The sequence below is a fragment of the Passer montanus genome, unplaced genomic scaffold (genome assembly GCF_014805655.1).
Source record: "Passer montanus isolate IOZ18808 unplaced genomic scaffold, ASM1480565v1 scaffold72, whole genome shotgun sequence".
NCBI lineage: Eukaryota > Metazoa > Chordata > Aves > Passeriformes > Passeridae > Passer > Passer montanus.
The window spans coordinates 2359405-2384065 of NW_024372370.1; the positions used below are offsets into that span (position 1 = coordinate 2359405).

At 39.9% G+C, this 24661-nt stretch overlaps 1 protein-coding gene across 5 annotated transcripts in view; it reads right to left on the reverse strand.

The window, feature by feature from the left end:
• FARP1 (FERM, ARH/RhoGEF and pleckstrin domain protein 1) overlaps positions 1–24661 on the reverse strand; it is a 201286-nt gene that overhangs the window by 50555 nt on the left and 126070 nt on the right. For all 5 annotated transcript variants that reach the window (XM_039730416.1, XM_039730415.1, XM_039730412.1 and 2 more), the window contains exons 3-9: positions 16894–16998; positions 12693–12735; positions 11512–11590; positions 8959–9056; positions 4325–4439; positions 2987–3134; positions 279–374 (exon numbers count right to left, since the gene is read on the reverse strand). In XM_039730416.1, the coding sequence (XP_039586350.1) occupies positions 279–374; positions 2987–3134; positions 4325–4439; positions 8959–9056; positions 11512–11590; positions 12693–12735; positions 16894–16998 (684 nt within the window). The remainder of the gene's footprint in view (positions 1–278; positions 375–2986; positions 3135–4324; positions 4440–8958; positions 9057–11511; positions 11591–12692; positions 12736–16893; positions 16999–24661) is intronic.

Genomic DNA, 24661 nt, shown 5'->3' on the forward strand with positions numbered 1-24661 from the left:
AGAAGAAGTTGATTATATGCTATACCTTAAGAATTGATGATACAGTACCAGAGTTGTAAGCAGAAGATGACTCTGGGACATTCTATCATGATTGATTCAGTTTACATGTCCTTTGCCACGACTGCTCACCTGAGCTGCCAGGTTGATGTGCACAGTACCAACAGTGAACATAAGCAATTAAAATATTCATGAGGTGATTAAAAACCACGTGTGATCAGTGAGTAGAAATTCACCAAATAACCTTCTGTCAGCTTCATCAGCTCCTAACAAGGACTTACATTCACATCAGGCCGCAGTTTGATAAGAAAACGTTTCCTCTTGAAGCTCAGCTTTCGAACCTTGGCCCAGTTGAAGGCATTGATCTTGGTGTGACCCTACAGAGAACAAAGCCAGCTGGGTTTAATCATTCCAGATCCAAATGGAAAAATCTAAACCACTAAAGAAGCTTGTCATAAATTAATCATCTGTTCACTTGAAATGATGACATTTCTTATAACTCTTTCTCTGATAATGCAAACCATAACATCTGGTGCAATGACTGAAGGCAGGCACTTACGGTTAAACTCTTGCAATACAGGACTAGTTACTGTGGAAATATCCAACCCAATATTACTGCACAAGACAGGCTGGGCCAGATTTTGCTATCTTGTGCTACTATGCAGACTCAAGATTTTCTGTGGACTAAATCACCTTCCAAAGGTGCCTCACTCTATTTCCACCAGTGACAGAGAATGCAGGGAATCCAGACACATGCCACCTCACTTTGATGAAGTAGATTTTCTCCCTCTTTTTACATCTGCAGGGCAAAATAAATATCTCTTTAAATATTGCTTTACTATGAAAAAAAAAGCAACTGCAGGTTTTGTATTGGAAGTACAAAACACTGTGTATATTTTGACCTTTCATAGGGAGCGCCAGGAGCAAAAGCAATCTAAACAAATTATTTGTCTCTGAAGAGCCACAAAATTATTTTCTGGGAAAAAGCAACTAATGCCATAAGCAAACAGCAAGAAGGAAATATTTTCATAGTACTCCAACTCCCAGCCACTACAACATTAGCCCCTACCCTTCACAAATTTCATTTTTAATCTATGTCAGCAGGTATTGGAGGTGGTATGTTAAAATATTTACTACAGCAGTTTGTTGAATGGAGACTTCAATACAAACATTCCTAGAGTACAGCACAGAGGTTTCAGAGAGCTACTACAGGATTGCTAAAAGCAGAAATCCATGTTGATTTGGGCACCATCACCAGGCAGCTGTAGGAGTAATGACAGTATAATGATCTCTGCTAAGTCAACCAGCTGTCTAAGAATCACATAATTAATCTCCTTAAAATAATCAGCAGCACTGACACTGATTTCTAAATAAATGGCAGACTTTAAAGTAAGTCTGACTACAGCTTATGCCATTTGTGAGTGAACCTTTCTTTTCATTGGGTTCATTCTAATGAGATCCTCATATTTCAATTTCTATCAGCTATAACCAAAATAAAAATAAGAACTTAGCTCTTGACCTATGAAGTGGCTGAAGGAAGCCCTAAGCCTACTGACAGATGCCAATTGCTGAGCAGACTCCAGCAGGTCAGAGCCCAATTTCCTTTTCAGCATTCAGTCTTGGAGCTTCACCCAGTAAAATTTCCAAGCTTTTCAGAAACTTTAAAAACAAAACAAAACTGCTTTCAAAGTCCCAAACACATTAGGTCGAGTAGACATGACTTCAGACCTTGTCAAATCAAGCCTTGGGCCATGAACCTGCAGCTACACTTTACAGGATCTCAGCTGCGTGCTGGGACTCTGAGGTCCATGCTGCTCTCTGTGGACACACACTTTCACCTTGAAGACAGCCTTCTTTACAAAGCCTGGCAGGTCATTAATTCAGCTGATGAAAATGCTGTGGGGGAGCAGGGGAAGCAAGCAATTGAACATACAACTGCTTGAGTTATGTGCATTTCTAACAATGTCCCAGTGTTGTCATGTTTCAACCTATGCTTCAGTTCTGGGGTTCCACTGCCAACTCATTTAGTTGATCAGGGATCTTTTTAATTTGCTGCCTCTTTTTGGCTGTTTGTTTGGCTGGATGTTTTTAAATCTTAAAGCATTTGGGTCAGACACTTCTGGGCTTGTTTATTGCTGTTATTTTTCTTTATGAAAGGACTCAAAGTACTTTGTAAGGCTGAAAACACTGGTATTTTCATTATAGTCAAACAGTTAAAACGAATAGTCCTTTTTGACAATTGTAAAAAGGGACATTTTAAAGAACAGCTTACTTACTGTTTTTAGCACAGATTCAGGTAAGCATCTAAAGAGAAAGCAGCAGACACCAGCTGACTACCTATAGCTTCACAATTGTAAAAGCCAAATTTGTTATTTACTAAGAGGAACTGCAGAATGAGAATTTGACAAATTTACTAATGATGCTTCATGAGTATGTACTAGATTGACTGCAGTAGGAAAGGAGAGGAAAAAATAGAAGAAAAACAGTTTGGATCTTTAAAGGAAAGAAGTAAGATCTATGGATTCAGCAAAGATAAAATCGCAAAGGCTGGTCAAGAAAACTGTAAAAACTTTGAAGAAGTAACACTACAGAGAGCTTATATTTACTGCCTTCATCCTTCTGCATGGACTCCAGCTGTCTGTTGTTTTACTTGTCTCTGCTTCTCACCCATTTAATGTGCACCATGCCTGCAAGACCTACCTGCTCCTACGTGTCAGCGTGACCAACTTGCAAATTGTGAGCCACAGCTCAGTTTGCATCTTGAATAGCACATGGTGGATGCAGATGGAGCTCTACACTGTGAATGCACATAAGGCAGGAGGTCCTGGAAGCAAAGGACCCAATGCAGCTATAACAGGTTCAAGATAATTCTTAGAATAATTTTGGAAGTTCCTGCATTTTCCCAACTAAATACTTGTAGACATGGCTGAGTTCCTGAATTCTTACTGCTGTCAGAAATCTCTCTGCTTTATGAAGTACAAGCTCTAACCTGAAACACCAGAATGCCTGTGTTGGCAACAGCCAGGTTGATTTTCGTCCCCTCCCTGTCCTTGGCTGGATGCAAGCGTATCCCGTACATCTCCAGCCGACGGGCAATCTCCAAAAGCTGGAAGTCAGACTCTGCTGGTGTCTGTCCCCTTGAGAAAGAAAACAGAACACTCACAAGCTTGTCACGCCTTTTAATAGAGATCAAGAGGTTCTCCAGAGAACAAAGAGACATTTGATCAAAGAGACTGAAAACTGGCAGAGGTATAATATCTGTATGGTTTTTCTACATCCCCAGACTTTTATCAGCTAGAACAACAACTTACTCTAAATAAATATCAAAGAATACACAGATTTTACAGTCAAAATACACAGATTTTACAATCAAAATTTTAAATTTTGATTGCTCCAATTCTGAGGCACCTGATACAGATACATTTTAAACCAGTAGCTCTAACAGAATTTACTACCTCCCTTTGTTTTTTCCATCAGAAGACATGCCATATTCCTAAAAAAATAATGAATGGAAGCATTTAATGATGATATTCATTGTAAAAGTGATTGTAATACCAAAATGAAGTAAAACAGAAGGCATGAAAACCTTACCATAAATATTGTGAAGCCATAAGCATCAGAATCATTAATTGTGATGAAATTATGCAAAGCTTTGATTATTACTGCCATTAGAAATCACTACCACTCACTTATTACTCAACCTAGCTCAAAAATGAAACTGTTCACATCTTAACCTGTTCTTGACAGCTAAAAAAATACTTTTCTAAGCCTTACTGGTACTTCTGTTCACCGTCTTCCTAGTACAGGTCTTTTCTCCAGACACTAGGATACCAATTTGCATCATCATCTTGAATTCTCTTCCCCCAAATCCACAATTCTGCAAGTACTCCTTGCTTTTCCTAAAACTATCACTAAACCCCCTTCTTCAACCTATCTCAAAATACAGCATGGAAAGGTTGAAAGGCAACATTCAGTGTCCTTGAAACCAAAGGACTACTGTCAGAAGTGCCTGACTGATCAGTTGTGATTTGCAATCATACCTGCATGCACAAAATCAGCAGTAAAGCATTTTGTATGAAATAGACTGTAAAATAACAGCACGCTTGAATGAATATCGAATCAACTGTGCTTTAAACATCTTGTTATGATGATGGGAAAAGGTAGGAGTAACCTTCAGGAAGTTCATAGGCTTTAACAGTTTTTGAGAAGCAACCTTCAAGAAACTTAGATGTCCAAAGCTCTTTTGTACTTCAAATCTAGCATATACTTACCATTAGAAATACTCTACAGGAAAAGAAGGCCAATAACAAAACCAAAAAAGTCTTACATGTGGTTGCGGTGAAATTCCATGATTTTGTCTTCTAGTGCTTCTTGATGAGGTATATACTTGTTCTTTGATAAGTGTTCACGATCTATGGTTTCATCAAAATCCCCAATCTCAGCTGTGGAGAGTTTTAAGAGGAGCATATTAAAGCATCACATTACATCTGAATAATCTGGTCAATCCAGAAGACCCTGGCAGCAGGGAAGAGGGCAGAGAAGCAAACACAGTTCCTTGCAACCTGTGCCATGGTTTCACGATTCAGATTCCCACTATATTGTCTTCCACACATTGCTCTCTTCTCCCCTGTTTAGTATTTGATATGTGAGAGAAACCCCAGGATTTCTCCCATCTACCATAACTAAGTTGTTGGATGCCAGCTGAAGAGACAAAGCCATGAATGCTACCTTGGCTTGTGTGGGGGATAAGGGCAGGGGTACAGGGAGGGCAGCACTAACTGAGCAGAACTCATCCATCTCTCTCACAGTGTCTCATGGGGCTCAGGTGCCTCTCCATGGAGCAGCCAAGCACTGGCTTCCTCTCCAGGCCCATGTCCCACATGGTAACCTTTGAGAGAAAGTCAGAAAGATGGCTCTGTTTGCTTGTTTGAACACTAGTTTGTAATCCACCTCATGGGATTATGAAACATTTGTCTTCCTCTAATTCTGCAGCAGTTTGAGACACATTCTGTCTCCCTCCTCCTCAAAGCTGCTCCCATCTGCTGCAGTTATTCAACACTGTGTGTGCAACAGTATGGCACACCCACCTTCCATTTTGCAGTCCATTCAGTGAAATTTCCTTTTTTTGGCAGGTGGGGGGGGTGAGGGGCAGGCAATCTATCTGTGGGTGCCAAATTACTATCTTGTTGCCTGCTATTCTTGGAATGTCTCTGAAAATCTTGCTATTAGTTTTTTTCACTGAACATAGGCATAGCAGCTTCTGCCTGCAAACCTGATGGAGTAATAGCAATATCACTGCAACAAAGGCTGCTACCTTGGTAACGTCAGGGAAATTAAAATACAGTGCCCTCAAATTAAATGCAGGATGCAGTCAGACACGTTGCTGCACACTTGACCCAGGATATGACAGACCCACACTCAGATACAGCTGCTTCACCTTCAGTTCCACCCATATAAATGAACCTTTGATCCAGTTCTGCTCAAACTAAGCCTGTTCAGAAAAAGGAAAGGTTTCAGATCACGTTTAAAACACTGCATTTCTGACAAACTGGGATCAGATGTACCTTAAATGCACAGGGGAAGCAATAGCCTGTGCAGGCACTGAGAATGAGGAACCAAAGCATCTGTGAATGACAGAGCAGTAGCTTTTTTGACCCAAACTGCCTGCAGACACATGATGACATTTTTTACCTTGAAGGTCAGAGGTGGAAAAGAGTTGAAAACTGACACATTCTGATTTACACCCCTTATTCACCCCATCTGCTCTCAATTATTCCTTAAAATGGTAGAAATATTACACAACCTTTGAGAATTTCCCTTTTTAAAATTGTCCTGTTTGTCCCCATCTCAGAAACAGCTCTCTGCTTCCAGTTTTACTCATCCCAGTCTCAAAAATCTTCAAGGTTTTTAATCCTACCTCAAATAAATGGCAAGTTCCTGTTCTTTAATGAAGCCATAAACCCACCTAAGTTTGCAACATCTCAAATAACATGGGCTTGGATTCTTCAAAATGCAGTTCAAAACCACCATGTCTGTGTACACAGATGAGCTTAACACACCTCCTGCAGGGTTTTCTTCAGAGTCAACAGTACAGAAGACACTTTCTTCAACTCTACATGATTTTTCAAATGTTCTCAGCATTTTTAAACTGCTAATCCACTATCAAAATTTTCTTCCTGGCTTTTAAGTTACTTCTGAATTCATTCTCTCTGACCTCGTACTCAACAAGCTTTTACTTACTACCTTACTCTCCTTTTCCACCTTAAATAACTTTCTAGTAGTACTCAATCAAGAATGAGAGGGAAATACACTGCAAATATTGTCAGCCTCACGTGCAACTATTCTTTAAAATCTTTTCATGTGATTTAGCCAAAGACTTATTTACACTGCTGATGTTTTTTCTCTTACCTGGCCAGTGCACTACACCACGCAGTATTCTGTCTGCATTAGCACTTCTGATAATCTGATGCTTTGTATTTCAGCTCTTTTCCTCTTATGACAGAATTACAGAATTGCTTAATTTGGGAAATACCTCTAAGACCACCAAGTCCAACTGTTAACCCAGCACTGCCAAGTCCACCAGTAATCATTCCCTGAGTGCCACATCTACACGTCTCTTAAATATCTCCAGGGATGGTGACTCTACCACTTCCTGGAGAAGCTGATTCCAATGCTTAAATTTTTTATTTCCATGAAGAAATTTTTCCTAGTATCCAATCTAAAGCTTCCCTGGTACAACTTGAGGCCATTTCCTCTTGTCCTGTCACTTGTTACCTGGGAGAAGAGGGTGACCTCCACCTGGCTACAACCTCCTGTCAGGCAATTCTAGACAATGATAAGGCCCCCCAAGTCCTCCTTTTCACCAGGCTAAACCACCTCAGCTCCCTCAGCTGCTCCTAATAACACCTTTGCTCCAGAACCTTCCCCAGCTTCCTTGCCCTTCTCTGGACACACTCCAGCACCTGAGTGTTTTGAGGGACACAAAACTGGACATAGGACTTGAGGGGTGGCCTCACCAGTGCTCAGTACAAGGGGACAGACAATTACAGCCCTGGTTCTGCTGGCCACACTGTTCTTGATGCAGGCCAGGGTGACACTGGCCTTCTTGGCCACCTGGGCACACTCTGGCTCATGGTCAGTCCATCTTCACACAGTCACTGCAGTGCATCATTTGCAGTATCCAAGTGTCCTCTCACTTCTAACACTTTTTACAATGCTTTTAAGGTAGTTTTAAATAGAATACTTCAAATAAAAAATCATTCTGTAATATACATGCTAATTTAGCAGAAACCTATTTGCTGTAATATTGTGATTTTATGATAAGTAACAGTATAGAACATTGACATAAGCTTACATACATAATATATGGGCCTCCTGGAATCAGATATTCCCCATGGAAACCACTCACTGGCACAGCATTAGTAAGACATACAATAACTAACCTGCATTCTCAATCTTTCCCTTTTGATACCATTACTCTTATCATCTGTTTATTCTGATTTTTATTGCAGACAAATACATAATATTTCTTTTGCTTATTTATTGAAAAATAAGCTAGAGACAAAATAAAGACAGCCATGCAAGTAAGTACAGCTATGGACCCTTACCAGAGAAAATTTTCACAGAAAAATGTTCATGAGACACAAAATGGACAAATAAAAAGGACAACAGCAAACTTCTAGCAGAGTTTTCTAGCAAACATGATCATAAATCAATACCTCAAATGAAAAGAGACACATGCATTAGGGTGTCTGCTCCTCAACATCTTTCTTTGGTGCACAGACATTTAGTAGGAAAACTCAGCCTCCTAAAATGCAGCTTAGCAAATGAGACTCAATTTCCCCAAATTACGAAGATTCTTTTAATTGTCTGAGATTAAATAAAACTAGAACTAGCTTAACCAAAAAAAGAAATACAGCTGGATTGTTGGATACTGTAGCAGGAAAAAACAGGAGACAAAAAAAATAAAATCCTTGACTAGCAAGGTTTTAAGTCTGTGCTGCCAAAACACTCAATTTTAAAATAGTATGAGGACTATAGAATTTCACAGCATCTTACTGTGACTCGCTCCCACTGGTCAATGATGACCATGGCAAAGAGAACCATAAAACACCTGCCTTTCCAACAGCAATTGGTGAGAAACTGCCCTAACACTTCAACAGACTATGACAGAGAATCATGAGATTTTTCTGCTCACCTCCAAAGAGCTCCCAAATGTCTTTACTGACTCTACTTTCCATACAGTAGCATCGCAGTGCAAGCACATTGTACAATTGTACAAGGACCATGCAAAACAATGTCTATTACAACCATTATACTTGCTGCTAAGTGGTTTTTTCCTAATGTTATTCTCAAGATGAGTATCCATAAAGTCTTGAAAAGGGAAACATATACTGTCTTTCAAGTGTTGTGGAAGCTAAAAAAAACTTTGATGCCATGAACAAAATTAATGCATGATTCTACTAGACAGTGTTATTGTGCATGCTTTGCAATAAAAAAAAAGGTGGGGGGGCTTATAATCTATTGTTTTCTTTTCTTCCCTATCCTTTTCCTCTTAGGACTGTGATTTAACCTGGCATTCTAAGCATGTTTATTTACTACATTCTCTAGACAGCATACAGATCTCCAGGAATCTGAATACCCTACTGACATGATGCAAAGTATAATAAAACAGGATTTCAGCAGAATTCAACATGTTTGCCACTGCCTGCAAAGTATAATTTTTAAACTATCTTTGGCAACCTATCAATTGCTTTACAAACTCAAATCCAGTAATCAGAAACTCTTCTTTGTTTGAAATAGTAAATTATCTGTATTTGAATGCTATTACACAGAGCTACAATAAATTGTCGATATGGCTTGAACCTGTCCCTAAAGCAGCTTCTAACAGGTAACCCTGCAAAACATGTCCAACCAAGCATCCTGTTTATCTGTCTGGAAAGAAATAAAAAGGGAACTTACACTGTACTATATGTGAGATTAGGAGGGCAGTGCTGGTATCATTACATGTTAGCCTTCCCTGTGCCAGGTCCTGCTTCACTTGCAATGCAAATAGGTACCTGCAAAACAAAAGTGAACAAAAGGTTACACAAAGCAGGAGGGAAAGAGGGGAAAGTATCCTAACTCTGGCTTTGACTGCACCTTCCCTTCACACTTTGGAATCTACAGAAGTGATCTGAATTACCTAAGTTTAGAGGGTAAATAAAACACAACAGATACTGTATTACTGCCATTAGAGTTGTAGATGGTGGCTGCCTTGAAGAACCAAGATAATCTCTATTTTTCTCTCTTCCTCCCTCCATCTGGAACCAGAGCAACGAGATATGACAGTGCTAGAAAACGTGACAGCTATTAAGTATTCAGCAAGAGATAATGCAGCTGCTTCTAACCATGAAGAAATGACAGATAAACCAGTGATTCAGAGTTATCAGTTGGTTCTTGTAGAATACAAAGTGAACTCTAAACTTCCACCTTGGCACTAACTTGGGAATGAGACACAAAATCTTGACCAAACTACTCTAGCTAGCTCTGACACCTTTGTGGCCCTAATATCTGCACTGTCCATGTACCAGCCCTTTCTAACATTGCCTCCGAACCATTTCAGCCATGCAGAGCAATTCTACAGCGCCAGCTTAAATGCAGAGACAACAGAAGTCTAAGACATTATTCCATCATTTAAATTTCTTCTAGCTTCAACAGAAATTTGCTTAGTTCCACTCAGTATCCAATTCTTCCCTCAAAAAAGAAGAGCTAGCAATGGGCATTTTTTCCTACAGCTGGTATGAAACCTGAAGTGGTGAGACACACCTTAACAAGCCTTCCAAAGACTGCAGCTCCTCTGGAGAACTCATACTAGGATCTCAATAATTTTAGTAAGACTAGATTTTAATAGATTTAGACAAAAGCTCTCATTTGAACAGTGGGTTTCTGAATGAGAAGATGTAGGCACACCAAATGAAAGGGGCAAGCTGATTTGAGGAGTATGGAGAAGTGCTTTGGGTGTACATACTGAAATAATACAGCAGATCTATGTAACATCCTTCTGAAACCTGCAGACATCTGTCTACCCATACAAAATTCACCCTGGTAGAGGAACATAGCACAAAAATGTTATAGTCTCTTCTTCTTGAAGTGATGAAGCAGTTCCCCATGGATATACTTTCACATCCTACACAGTGCTATGTATATATATACTCAAGTCCCTTAGCATACATATTTAAAATCTAACAAAAAAAAAAAGTCATTAGGACTAAGATACACATCTCCAGGTACAGAGAGAGATCACCAAAAATTAATTTTCAGTTCACATACTAAGAAACAGATATGCCAAGTACCTATTCAGAAACAGAAATGTTTCATTAATAATATCATGTTGCGAGTTTTCATTCATCCCTTTATTCTTTTTACTTTCTTTTATTCTTTAGTCTTTACCAAGTAAATACTCCTTCTGCCTACCCCACATTTCTACTTTTCTCTTCCCAGGCCATCAAGCAATATCAATTATTTATTTTTTTTCTATTCCAATGCTCTATTGCCAAAATAAAACATGACAAAGATAAACAGTGAACACCACAAAAGTAGACTTGTTCTTTATAATGCAAGTCATAAGGACACCAGAACTCTCTGCAAAAGAGGACTTTGTCTTTTGAGAAGATTGAAAATAAAAACTAATAGTGAATATTCTGAATCAGAATAGAAACATGTAATTAAAAGCTAATAATACTGTAGACCAGAAAAAGAGTGAAAATTTGCCATGAAGAAATACCACAACAAAGCAATGTTTCTGACCATAAATGAAGCACCTGCTAGTAAAAAAAAAACAAAAAAACACCTTAATGGGTTCCTCGTACACATATTTACTCACAGAGAAATAGGAGTTTTTGTGCCAATACAGTGTGAAATTCAAAGCTTAAATGAAGTTTTTGAAATGCACTGAAAGGCATTTAAACATTAGTATTAAGGTACTCTGTCTGCATATGTGTGCATCTTTCTCTACATTCTTATTTTTAATTTTATTCCTTCGAAGTCCTTTTCATTTGTCCATCTCCAAAGTCACACTTCCACCTGTGCAAACCTTTGGCATTTGTGTTGGCTATAAGACAGGGTCCAAGGCTGCTGCAAATCAGCAATTCACACAAAACAGCTCTCTCCCAAATGGGGGTGCAGAGTCACGCATGTCCCCTGGCAGAGGTACCCCAGGGCGCCCATACATGACTTGATCATGCCAAACAGAGAACTCTGTTGCCAAACTGACTTCTCTTGAAGTTAGTAAAGCTCTCCCAGGACTCCATATCCAAGGATGCAAAGGCCTCCTGCACTTTGCAGAACCTCTCAGCACAGATTGCAGCTGAATCTTAGGCCCTGTTTTTTCAGGTGCATTCAAGGCTGGGACAAATAACACAAAGCTAAAAGTAAGAGGCAGTCATAAATCCTTACCCAGTCATCTCAAATTCCATTTTCTTCCCTCTGTCCATCAGATATTTAACAAGAAGAAACAGTCACACAGCTACTAACCTTGTCAGTTCCTCCTGCAGCTGAGCGTGGTCGGGTGGGAAGAATTTTACCACAAATTTTACAACAACGTGCTTCGGTCCTAGGGAAAATGTCAAAGGAAGTTAACAAACATCAATAACATGCTGGCCAAATATGCACAGTGATGTACAAGGGATGATTCACATAACCTGCAGTGCATACAGACATGCTAACCTCGTGTCCTTTGTTAGTACGCAGGATATTTGGAGACTGCCCAATAAAATTTACACACAATAAAATAAAACAGTAACTTGGTCAAGGGCTATTGTGCTAAAACCAAGTATGTTTTTAGCAATTACATCAGTTGATCCAATAAAATATATGTGTATCTACTTTCCTTGCTTCAGAACAGGAGGGAGGTAAAATACACTCTAGTTTTGAAGTCCACTAGCAAATTACTATTTCTGTTTTAACAACAGCACATTTGTTCCAATTCTTACAAGTATGACCAGTGACAAAAGGACCAATGCATACCTGTCTTGTGAGAGGGGGAGCTGCCAGAGCATACACTCAGACTAATATGACCAGAAAAGCACCTAGAAAAACTGAATCTCAATGGCTAAGCTCCATAAATTAAGAACTTGGCTGACAGTTGACAGAGAAACAAAATAATCAGAACCTTTCCTGTTCACTTCTATTCTTTTTAGAGCTGGTGGCTATTTACAATTTCCTGCTCTTTCCTACCACCCACTGTCCACCCACCCATTCCAACTTTTTCCTCCTCCTTGTCTCCGCAAGTCCCAGGTTCTGCAGCAATGTCCACACAGCTGTAATACATCTACCAGCTCCTTCCCAGTAATAAAGCCTTCCTGTAGTCTCCCTTCTATCCTGATTCCTGCTACTACCAGCCAGCAATGTATGTTCCTTTAGTCCTTCTTTTAGTGCACTCTTTTTCTCTACAAAGCTGTTCCCTCCACTGCCACCAGTGCCTCTCCCAGAGACTGACTAAACCCCAGCCTCCCATGGGGTGGGGTCAGCCTGTTCATACGCTCATGTGACATAACTTCACAGGCACATCTTTTAAGGACAGGCCAGAATCAGAAAATAATTCCAGCAACATTTAGCGCAGAAGGTTGAGAATATAAAGATTGCAACCGAGAGAGTCCTAATTTATTCAAGTACTCTCAGACTGGGGAAAGAAATGTCAACAAGGAAGTACTTACTTCTAATCTGTTTCATAACAGGCTTCAAAAGATCGAGCCACACCTGAAAACAAAAGAAAGTGATGTTATCATATCTAAACAAACTACCAGAGGAGCATTTTTAATTGCAATACCTAGATTATCAGTTAACTATTTATTTTTTCCAGGGTGGTCATTATGCTTTCTTTAATTATACAGGGTGAGTTTTCTCCCCAAAATTCTGGGAGATGTTCAGGAAACAGCACTATGAATGGGGCTGTGCCATTCAGTAGAGATTCAGAGAGCTGGGAAACAGCAAGGTAATCTCCCCCTCACTTGTCCCAGACACCAACAATCCCAGCACATGTGGTCAGGAGCCATTAATTTTGTGGAAAGAACAACTGAAATGAGGAGTTTAGTCAAAGACAGTCCTATATTGTCATTGAGTTCCAAACCCTGAATGATCTTGAGAAAGGGAAGTGAATGGAGCTGATGCTTGCCTTTGAGGCTGGACAAATGGAGAAATGAGATGTCAGCAGCCTACTGGTATGGGGGACCCAACAGGAAGCCCAGTATGAGGTCTGGCCCTAAATGTGGAGTTCTGTTGCTGGGCTCCATGGAGGTGAAGCAGCCTCCCTCCCACCACCTGCAGGAGGAAAGTCCTCCCAGATCACAGGTGTGAAGCAGACAACAGGACAAGGATGGGTGGTAGAAAGCTTACTTTTGACCTGTAAAACATTTTCTCTTTTCTATAAAGCTGTGAAATTCAGGCCCAGGCATTCTTAACAGCGTAACTTCTGTGTGTGGGTCACTTGACAACTAATTTTCCAGGACAGTGTGGGGGTCTTCCCTTCAGCTTCCAAAAGTAAAGCAGTGGGTGGAAATACAGTTTTGAGAGCCTATCCCCTCATCCTGCAGTCTCAAGTTAGAAAGGCTGGGGCAAAATGTTACAAAAAGCCAAGGGACAGTCACGCAGAAGGTAAAAAAAAAGCCAGATGATTCACAGGTCCTGAGACAGCTCATAGTGCTCAGAGTCCATGGGTAACCACCCATGCCCATGATTTATATTTTGTTATCTCACTAAACTGCACAGGGCCTCCCTTGAAGACATCTGGAACTTGTGGAAGAACACTCTACAACCATCACAAAGGTTAAAGCCATTAAAAACCAAATTAACTGAGTCCTCCTCTAGAAAAAGAGTATGTATTAGAATTACTACTTCTTTGACCTTTCGTAATTTTAGATTATGCAGAGACTGAAACATACTCAAAATACCCATTTCCCAAAATCAGCTGAGAAGCCAGACAGGAGCAGGCCTGTATCACTGCTGTAACTGTTCCAATGCCATGTGCCATTTTTATTATTACTAATATGAGGGATTCCAATTAGCAGAGACCTCACAGCCCTGCCCTTTCCCACGCACTAATGTTACTCAATGTAATTCTTCTTATGTTTCTCAGTCTAGGAAAGTATTTTTCTTTCGTTTCACAGTTTAAAGAAACTTGGTTATCCAAGAACAGCAACACAGTTTTTACCACATGTTAAACTGGTCCTGACGCACTTTGACACTTGAATAACTTAACACTGTTTTGTTTCAGAAAGTTCGCATGCACATAATCTGCAACAAAGGTCAGGGACTTTGCCAAGTATAATGAGAGGGGAAAAAGAAACTTCGAATATGAAATAGCCAATTTACACGATTATGAGAATAATGTCTTTTACTTGATGCCAAAAACAAACAAATAAACAAAACACAAAATCCCCAAAACAAGCAAACAAACTCACAAAAGACCCACCAAAAAAACAAAGGAAAAAAAAGAAAACCCACAAAAACCCCCTCTCTTCTCCACAGAGGTAGTTTATGGTACAGCATGAGCATACAAGTGCACCATTCCTCTCTCTACTTTCCCAACCATCCTACAAGGAAGTCATAACATCCTTAAACTGACTGCTGGATAGTGCAAATGCATGTACTGAATGCATGTAGTGAGAAAGGGGGGGCAAAATGACAATGTCACCACCATGGCCAAACCCAAGCAATCAAAACTTCTGCATCGTGCAGCTCCCACACTGTACTTAAACACCATCAATCTGACACTGGTTTATAAACCAGAAAGGAAAACAAATGCAAGGACTTAATTAAGATTAATGTTTTTCATTTTCTCCAGAACTACAAGGCTAGATTATTTATTTGTTAAACAAAGGCTGGCATTCCACGATGGTGACCAGATTTCAGCAGCTGGAGAACTGGGGCAGACATCAAGCGTGATGAAACTCTGTGAAACCCCAGGCCTGGCCACAGTGCCTCGTTTTTCTCCTTGTCCCAGCAGGAAGTGGAGCACTCAGACCCTCCACAATCATCTCCCATGCAGATCTTGTCTGCTCCAAGCATGGCATGCTTGAATGTGCACAGCTCCCAGGCAACTTGACATACCACTGTCAATATGTCAGATATGAGATCTGGAGCCTTGCATGTTGAAATAAACACAGCCAAATTGTGAATATATGACTTCACATACATATGATTACATCCAAACAAATATGCTCTAAATATTTATTTTTCCTTTTACATTTCACTCTACACTGGAAAAGCAACTCATTCTCTTCAGATGATATGAATATAAAATATGCATGTGCAGTTTATTTCTCAGACATACCATTAAACTGCAGAGTTTTTTACTTCTACAACGCTTGAGTTCTACATTATGGCCTTTATGAAGCTCAGACATTTTTAAATCCCATGGGAACATTCACCTCAATTGAATCATATAAACTGGTTACAATAAGCTAAGTGTAAATAATACTCTCAGAGTGCTGCTCCACATTGAAACAACATAATCAAATCTTCTGCTTCAGAGTTTCTGTGAGTTGCTTTTGGGTGGTTGAAGGCATTAATTCCACTGAATTTCACCATTCTTGGGGCACAGCTGACTAGATATGGGCAAGTTTTGTGGAGCCCCCTGTTTTTCAGAAGCAAAGACTGGACCAACCAGCAAGAACATGGACTGGTGCTCTCAGATATTTGGCTGGTACTTCCCTTTGCAAGAGCAGGGGCCAGCTGAGTTACCATGCTCAATGCATGGAAGCATCTTCCTTCAGGTCAAACTGGCACCGTGCTTCAGGGGGTTTATCCACCTTCCTCTTCCTCAGAGCCATGCATCCCCCACCATGATTGTATGGACCTAATTCCAGCCAGTCAATTCCTGCCACTGTGAGGGCCTCAGGCAGCAGCAGCACCTCAATCTCTCCTGTGTTCTGCCTCAAGCAAATAAACCACTTTGTTTTCACAAGACTGAAAACTGTTAGTTTACTTCAGGTCTCTGAGCAAAATGCAGACAGTCATCTATTTAAAACTTAATGACCTGTGAAGTAGAGAAGGTTGATCAAATGACCTTCTCTATTTTCTAGAAAACTAAAAGGCAACTGTATATACAAAAGATGTTAGGATTTGTTTCAGTTTTACATACACATATCAATAATTCCAGAATGCCATTATTAACACAGCTACCTGGACCCACTGCTGCAATGGTACTACAGTTGTACTGTTGAGAAAAGTTACATTAAGCTCTCAAGTTACCTCAAGCAATAGCCAAGAGTATCTGGCAGAATGCTAACCCTTCTAGTGAAGTGTGCTTCACGTAATTCCAGCAGCACACTGTAAAGCAGATCCCTTCTAAAGACTGACATCCATTTAAAAATAATTCTGTTTAATTATAGTTAGCCCAGGACACTATGATCACTAGCATTCTGTTTTAATGTCTATGGTCTAATGCCTGCACTAAGGCATGACAGACAAGATTCTTACTGATCATTTCACCAAGAAATATATTTATTTCATGCATATTTTACTATGCATACTTATGCATATTTTAGCTAGATGGAAAGAACACAGATGTGTTTTGTTTTTTTATCAACTGCCCAAATCAAGCAGGACTATAAAATCAAGAGTTGAGGCTCTGTAACAGTTCAGCCTTTAGCTTCTGCACAGCAACTTAGAAAAACAAAACTCTTTCCCAACTTGTGTCTGAATTAGCCATTACTTTCAATGCAGATGAAATTTGACAGGAATAATCAGGTTTTAAACACATTTCTTCAACTCCACTGGGAAAGAACAATTCTTTTTTAGAAGTCCTTTTCCATTTGAAGTCTGAGGATTAAATATATCTCACAAGTCAGGAGCAGAAGGAGAGAAAACAGTGTGCATGCAGATGAAAACCAGCTGAAAATGAATCCTTTTACATACCATCATCTTTTTATGATCTGGAAATTCAAGGCCAAAATAGTCGCCTTCAACAAGGTTGAGGTGGTTGCAAACAGCATCATGCAAAACTTTCCCTGGAGCTCTTTGCTGTAAGAAGAAAACAAAGCCTAGGGTTACAAAGATGCTTTTAATTAGCAGAAAAATTATTATGCTAAGAAATTATTCAGCAAACAACACTGCCAAAACTGTTTACAAAACCAGTGGATATTACAACCATACCCAAGGGCAGTTGACAACAATTACACTAGTTTTAAAGCTAAAGATTAATATCCATCCATCCATGCATGGCAGCTCCGAATCCATCTTTAGTGCATTTTTATTTTTTGAAGGAGAAGTACTGTGAAATAGAAGAGGGGGACTTGGGATACAGTTTTCTTATGTCTACCAAGGCTAATTTCTGCTGTGAATTTTTAATTTTATCCCATGGCCCTTCAAGTGATGGTGCATGTCCATCTGCGTACAACACAGTGAAACCAGGATTGTCACCTGTCATACGAAGCACCAAGGACTGAGGGTTTGCTGGGTGCTGCCTGATATGCAACAGGCTCAAACACGTACATCTGCGTACAACAACCAGGATTGTCACCTGTCATACGAAGCACCAAGGACTGAGGGTTTGCTGGGTGCTGCCTGATATGCAACAGGCTCAAGCCCCGGGTTCTGACTTCATATGGGCTTATCCCAAGCCGCCTGCTGGGAGGCACTGAGGCTGCTCCAGGCCTGTCTGTGCTACCCTGGCAGAGCTGGCAAATAATTTGGAGGAGTCATACACACTGAAAGCCTTCCCTCTGTAAAGACCAGATGTTCTAGCCCAATATTAGCTCCCAGAGCCACTACTCTGCTGATTGTAAGGATTCTTTTCATCAGCCCATCCATTAAATCCACACCTGCAGAAAATACTACAAATTACAGTTCACCAGCAAGTCTTCAGCGAAAACCCGTCTCTGTATAAAAAGGCCAATCACTGAAATCAAATATTTTTGTTCCTTGGACAAATGCACCTATTTTAACTCAAGAGGCACTGAAACATAGGTCTACACTCACTTCAGAACAAATAATAACCCATTAAATTGCACAAACCCTGCTGTTACAAGAGAACAATCACATCCTGGACTTGCACTCAACCTATAGACTGGTCTCCTCCCTTTCAGCCCAGTAAATAATAGAGTAAAACGAAACAGTAGTAACCAAGTGAAGAAAAGACAACCATTACAGGTGGACAGACCAGCTTGAGCCCAGGCCCTGGCATCTCCAGGCAGTGCCCAGACCAACAGCCTACTTGAGAGTGGGCAGCTGCTCAATCCTACCTCCTCCCAAAAGCATCATAATGCAGTCTGGTCTGTTTCACTGGGATACCAAAAAATAAAGACAGGCTTTTTCCACCTAGGATAGTACCCTAAGTGGGAAAAGCACCTTTCCAAAGGCAATTTATCTAACATTCTCTAATATGAACCATGAAAAGTACATAAGCAGTAGTCAGGCTTACACCAGAGAAATTGAATTTCTAGGGAAAGCACATTTTCTAGGATGTATGTGCCACCAGAGCAGCACTGTCACCCTGGTCATGCAAGACACAATGACTGAACCCTTCAGTGGTGGCTGCTTTTGAAAGTCTGAAGAGAAGAGCCAAGCTCACTTTTCCAAAAACTTGCTGAACAGGTTTTTGCCCAACATATTCCCAGTACTTCTGAGAGACCTGAGCCACCAGGAAGCAACATTCACTCAAGCTATTAACTGTTTGTTAATATTTGTTGTAGCAAACATTAGGCTCATGAATACTGTCAAAAAAACCATAAAGCACAATCACTGATAAAAGTACTAATTTTTTAAGCATTCACCATAACCTTGCAGTAACTGAAGTAATTAAAAGTAAAATGCCAAGAGGATGGAAAGAAGGAAGGGAAAAAAAGACCTCTGTTTTTACAGATAAAGCACTTTTGATCTGACACAACAGCATCCAACGTAAGTCTCAAGTGCAAGTATATTTGAATACACTCCATGTTCTCCAGCTTCATTAAACCAAAAGCATTCCCAGTGCTCACCACCGAGCCTGCACTGACCACTGTGCCTGGTATGTCAGCTCTAACAGAAAGCTTCCCACACCTTCCACTCCACCTATGACTGTACACAGGCACAAACACACACGCACTGTCCCAATGAAAGAGCTTTCTGCTAAGGGCGCTTCACTGGAGGCAACACAAGAACATTAAACACATTAGACTGAGTGTAAGAATGATATTTACTGCTCTGAAAACACACCTACAAATCATTTACAAGTAAATACTCCTGCTTCCAAAGTAGTCTCCAGTTTTCACAGCTTGGCTGGAGCTGATAGAGAGAGGAAGAATGGGTTTATCAGTCATCCTCACAGCAAGAAGCCTTCCTACTCCTGCACAACCAGAGGAACAGTAACATACAAGTCAGTATGTACATATCTCTAGCTAAAGTATTTGATGGACTTCTGTTTGACAAAGATCAAACTTCATCTTTCCTCACAGGAAAAAAATTTTTTTTTTTATATTTTTGACTAACAGGAAAAAAGGCAGAGAGCCCACCTGCATTACCACACCACTCAAGGTTAGCTGCGAAGTGCACAGCTGTCTGATCTCAGACCATGAGTAAAAGCCTCTGATCAAAACCTGCTGAGTGTTTTCATAAAGGTTTTTTTTCTTATAGGCATTTAAACAGTTGAACAGCAGTCTTGCTGTATTTATGTCACTTGGCATTTTCTCTGGAGTATGCCTCAATAAAATCAAATGCTTCTTACTCTAGTATTTGTAAATATTATTATTCTAAACTCATCTTATCTTTGATCAGTGTATCTCAAAATAAAATCTGACAGTTCCCTCAAAGGAAATGCTGTGCATATAAAATCTGCTGAGATTTAGAGCCTGATGAAACTCTGGCCTTGCAGGACCAGAAGGAGAAGCACAACATCCACAAAAGCAGGAACGCATAAGGTTTCAGAGAGATCTTGATTCAGTGTAGTTCCATGACATCCCTACTAAAAAATTTAAACACAATAAATTAAAAGCTGAGTCCACTGGGTATGGAAGAGAACCAGGACTCATTGAGTGCACAGTAAACACGAGCTGACAGAGGGAGCATTCAGGAATGAGTGCGCCACACCGATGACATCATCTGAAGTCAACAGTTGTGCCTGACTTCAGCGTGGTTACAAGGCCTTGGAGAAAACACAAGGTTTCCACAGAACCTGGAAGGCATTTTCCAAACATGAAGCATGGCCCCGCTGCCATGTCTCACACAGCAAGTTCTAGGCAAGCTTCACTGGCTCCTGCTCCACAGCACCATGGCAGCATCTGCATAAGCCAGAGCTTGGCTGCTTTCCCTGCTCCATGCCAGCACCAGACTGCTCCGTGGGGGTCACTGACACGGAAGCATGGAAGCAATGAAGGCTGGTGGCAAGACTGTACCTCCAGACCACTTGCTGCCACAGACACCACCACCCTGTGAGGCAGCAGGGGAAAGGAACCAGGAGGGCATGGTATCCTGATGGAATACAGCTGGGGAGGGTCACATGCAGTCCCAGGAGCTGGGAAGCACCTGCAGCAGGTGGCAGTCCCCTGCTCCGGCTTCTGTTGACAGCCACGTTCCTGTACAATCAATGAAAAAACTCTTCCCACCCCAAACGAGCCATCTGAGCACACAGGCAGGGAACTTCTCCTGAGCAATACAGCTGTATCCTTTACCCTGACATCTGCTTGAACCATCTGAGATGAGGTGAGCCCCAGCCAGACTGATATACCAGAGAATTATTATTTTTCTCATGATGTGCCATTTACTTACACCAAAATAATATTAGAAATTCATTACAATAAAAAAGAAGATCACTGAGTTCCAGCTACACATTCTTATTCTTTAATGCATTTTGAACCGGTCTTTCATTTAGCTCTGTGAAATCACATTTTAAAAGTAGCTTTACATTTTTAGGGAACGTCAAGTTCTAAATTATGAATAATGTGCATCATCACATTTAGCTGCTAGCTATAAAGGTACCCAGTCAAACTAGCCTGCTCTACACATTATATATTCAATATTTTGCTGTTTCCTCATTATCTCAGTTCTACTCAATTCAGCCTCACTCTACTTCCACCAAATCCAAAACAGTATATTGCTTATGATCCTCCAATGGTGAATATTTTAATAGGTTCAACAATTCTTTCCTGTTCTAGCAAAAAAACAATCCTTTCAAAAAATTATCCCTCTATGTACTTTTATAGACCATTCTTTGACACAGACTGCAATACATTTTGTTTTTAAAAAACCCCCAGAAAGCACATGGCTATATCTGATAGCCATTATACAAGATATCCAGAGCTTTAAAAGAAGCAGGTTTGGACACATTACACCACTTCCCACAGTTAATTCAGCAATTATTTCACTAATTATGTACCAAAAATAAGCATATATGTTTATGGTCAAACAGAAGTTTTACCATTTTTTATCTGTTCAGCGAAATAATCTCCGATCGCCATTTGAACAAGATCTTTGATTGAAAGGTTTTTGTTTATTTGTCTGTTTTTACATTACTGAGCAGCAATATCAGCTTAAAAGAACCAAAAAAAATAAACTCTTTTTTCTGAACATTGAAAAATGTAAGTCCGATTTCTGGTTGAAGTAAGAAATAGTTTCATGTGGAAACACAGACTACTCTGTTCTCCTTCTCTTCTTCAAAACTGCTGCGAATGGGTCAGAAAGAAGTTTGTGTTGTTTTGGGTTTTAATTACACTTGCTTTTACTTGCTTGTGCTCATAGGAGAGAAAATAATTCCTTTATGTTCATCTTAAAGAAAAAGGTACATTTACAATTCACACCTGCCACCACATAAAGGCAGGCGTTTCTTCCACTGGCGCCCTCTTCCTATCACATTCTGGGTGCTCAAATGGTCCAAAATGAAATGTGAAATTTGATCATGCTAAACGATTTTTACAAACACTTAAATACTATATGGCACAAAGGTTAAGCACAAGGTGTAAAATGTATTGGGTCTTTCAGGGTTAATGACCATAAAAAATCCCTTCTACTGATCAGCCTTTTATCAGATTGCCAAATTATTTTTATACTCCAGTTTAACAATGACATTGAACGGCATGATTGTGAAAACTTCACTCAGTAACTTCATTACTATTTCTGAAGTCATACACTGTTGTAATCACTACTAAAAATAACAACCCCATGCTCTTAACAGTACAACTTTCTCAGTTATTTGAAACTGTTAAAAAGTATGTACGTATATACAGATTTGAAATGAAAGAAAACCAACCAAGAACTGTCCATGATAAGCAAATAAAAATAACCTCACAGATGAGATTGAGCACAGGGTTCTTAAGCACCTGTCAGAAATTTCAAAGAAGGCTCTAAAACTACTCACAGGAGAACAATGTTGTCAGCATCTGAAGACAAATTTCATATTTTAAGCAGTTCTCCTTACTAGCCTAAAATTAAATGCATAATTCACATTTAGCAAAAGTCTATTTCCTGAAAAGCGGGATTAAAGGCAAGAATCACTGGTCTGAGTGTTGTTGCTCTGGACCTAATACTGCCAAGACACTTGGAGAACCTGTGCCCTTCTTCTCCTCCTCTCCTCCCTTTCAAAGCGTAGGTGTTAATCCTATAGGAAGGATTAGATGACTACAAAAATAGCATCAGACGACCAAGATAGCTCTTACACCTGGGCTTACTAGTTTTTACCTGGCTGTTCAGCTTAGAGCGGGTAGTTGAGTAGTGTTGGAAGAAGTGTGATTCATCCCTCCTCCATACCAGGCCAAAGAACAGCACTGAAGTGACACCTTTGAACAGAGCAGCCACAACTCCCTCCCACCACTGCTTTTAAGCAGTGGACCTGCAGCCACCAGGTATGCATCCCATTTGAAAAGAGGCTGCAGAAGAGGCAGATTTTTATGATAACCTAAAGGCACCTCATTCCTTTGAAGATATTTTCCATTTGAATGTAGTTGAGGGCTCCACTCCTGGCACGTATCCCACATGCTTTTGCACAGACTGAGCACATACCATCAAAGGGCGGATTGAGGCCAGAAGCAGGAACAGAATAAGTCTCTTATGCTGCCGTAAAAACGGGCAATTGATCATCTGCTGTGTGTGTACAATGAGACTATTTAGTGTTTTTTTCTTTCAAGATTTTAGTGGACTGCTTTTACACTCACCACATAAGCTGTATTCCCTTAATGCCAGTGGCTGCCTTCCACAGTCTCTGATGCACACTTTTACCCTTTGGTCAGTTTTGGTGGTGGCGGTGGCGCCTTTTTTCAAACAGCATGATTTTAAGACAGGGTAGTTTTTATTTCAGGTATCTTACTAACCTTAAAAAAATGCAGCTGCAAAGTTAAACTTCCCCCCTCCATCAACTATGACAAACTTCAACAACAATTCTTTTAGGAATTTCTTTGCTAACCAAAAATCAACACAGTAAACAACTAGTGAGGCAAAGAATGCAAAGAGAAGGGGTTTAATAACTCTCTCATTTGCTTGAATTTCTGGCATGGTCTCCAAAAGAAAACTGCAGTTTTCTATGTTTAAAATATGGATTTGTTATTGTACCCATGGTCTTGGATTTCTAATCATGACAAACTGGTTTATGTCAAAATATTTTCTAAAATAGGCAGAAGCAGAAGGACTGCTCTTGCTACACCTTAAACTCTCTTCCAATGCCCAAAAATCAAATTCAGTAGAAACAGCCAACAGTAAAATTTAGGTGAACTAAATAATCCACTTTAATAGTTAAATGCTGTAAAAGAAAAAAGAAAAATATTATCTAGCAAAGCTAATGAAGAGTTTTATGATGAGGCTATTTTCAGTACCGCTTGGTTAAGCTTTCTCTTACAGCAGAGTCAGACTAATACAAAACTCAGCTACAGTAAATCCTCAGGTAACTGCACATCTCCATAATTACAGTACAGTAAAGCTATGGAATTGGAGCCTCTGCTTGCTCTATTTTCACTTGGCTCATAAAAATGAAGCTTTGCACCTTAATGGGCAAACACCACCCACACTATTTTTATTATATATGCCATTCCAATGTGCATGAGAGAGCACAAAAATGGATGAGAGATGGGTTGGGCACCTTCAGACTGAGCTTTTCACATTACAAACCAACGTGTCATCTCCAGGTGTAATCCTCCAATAATATGATTTCTTTGCAGTTCTTACAAATGCAAACTGATATTAATACTGATTTTATTTGCCATCTTTCAATTATTCATATTTCTAGTGGACAAGACGTTTGTTACTGCAGAATCAGCAGCAACCACCACAAAGCTAGTGGAGCACTTTGTAAAGAAGAAAGGGGAAGAAAGGGGTAGATTCTTGGAGCCCGGAGAATTTCCTCCTCAGGTAGCTGTAGGGACAAAAATCCACAGAATTTGTTTCACACATTCATCCCTCTTTCATCAATGCCAAAGAAAAACAAACTCACTGGCTAAACACCACAAACCATATAAACCAAAAATATTCAGCTTTTGGCCACAGTAGTCTAAGGACACATCTGTTTATTACAAAATGTTACTCATGGTGTTACTTCATGATTAGTTTCCTGGTTCACTGGTTCCTTTGGCTCTGTTTACAGCATTTTAACTAGCTGGTATCTAACTCTCAGTTAGAAAGTAAGACTGATCTTGTATTAACTTTTCTGTACTGATTTTACAAGATTCTACATTTCACACATATGCAACTAAAATTCACTTTATCAATTTAAAAGTAGTGCTCTGATCAC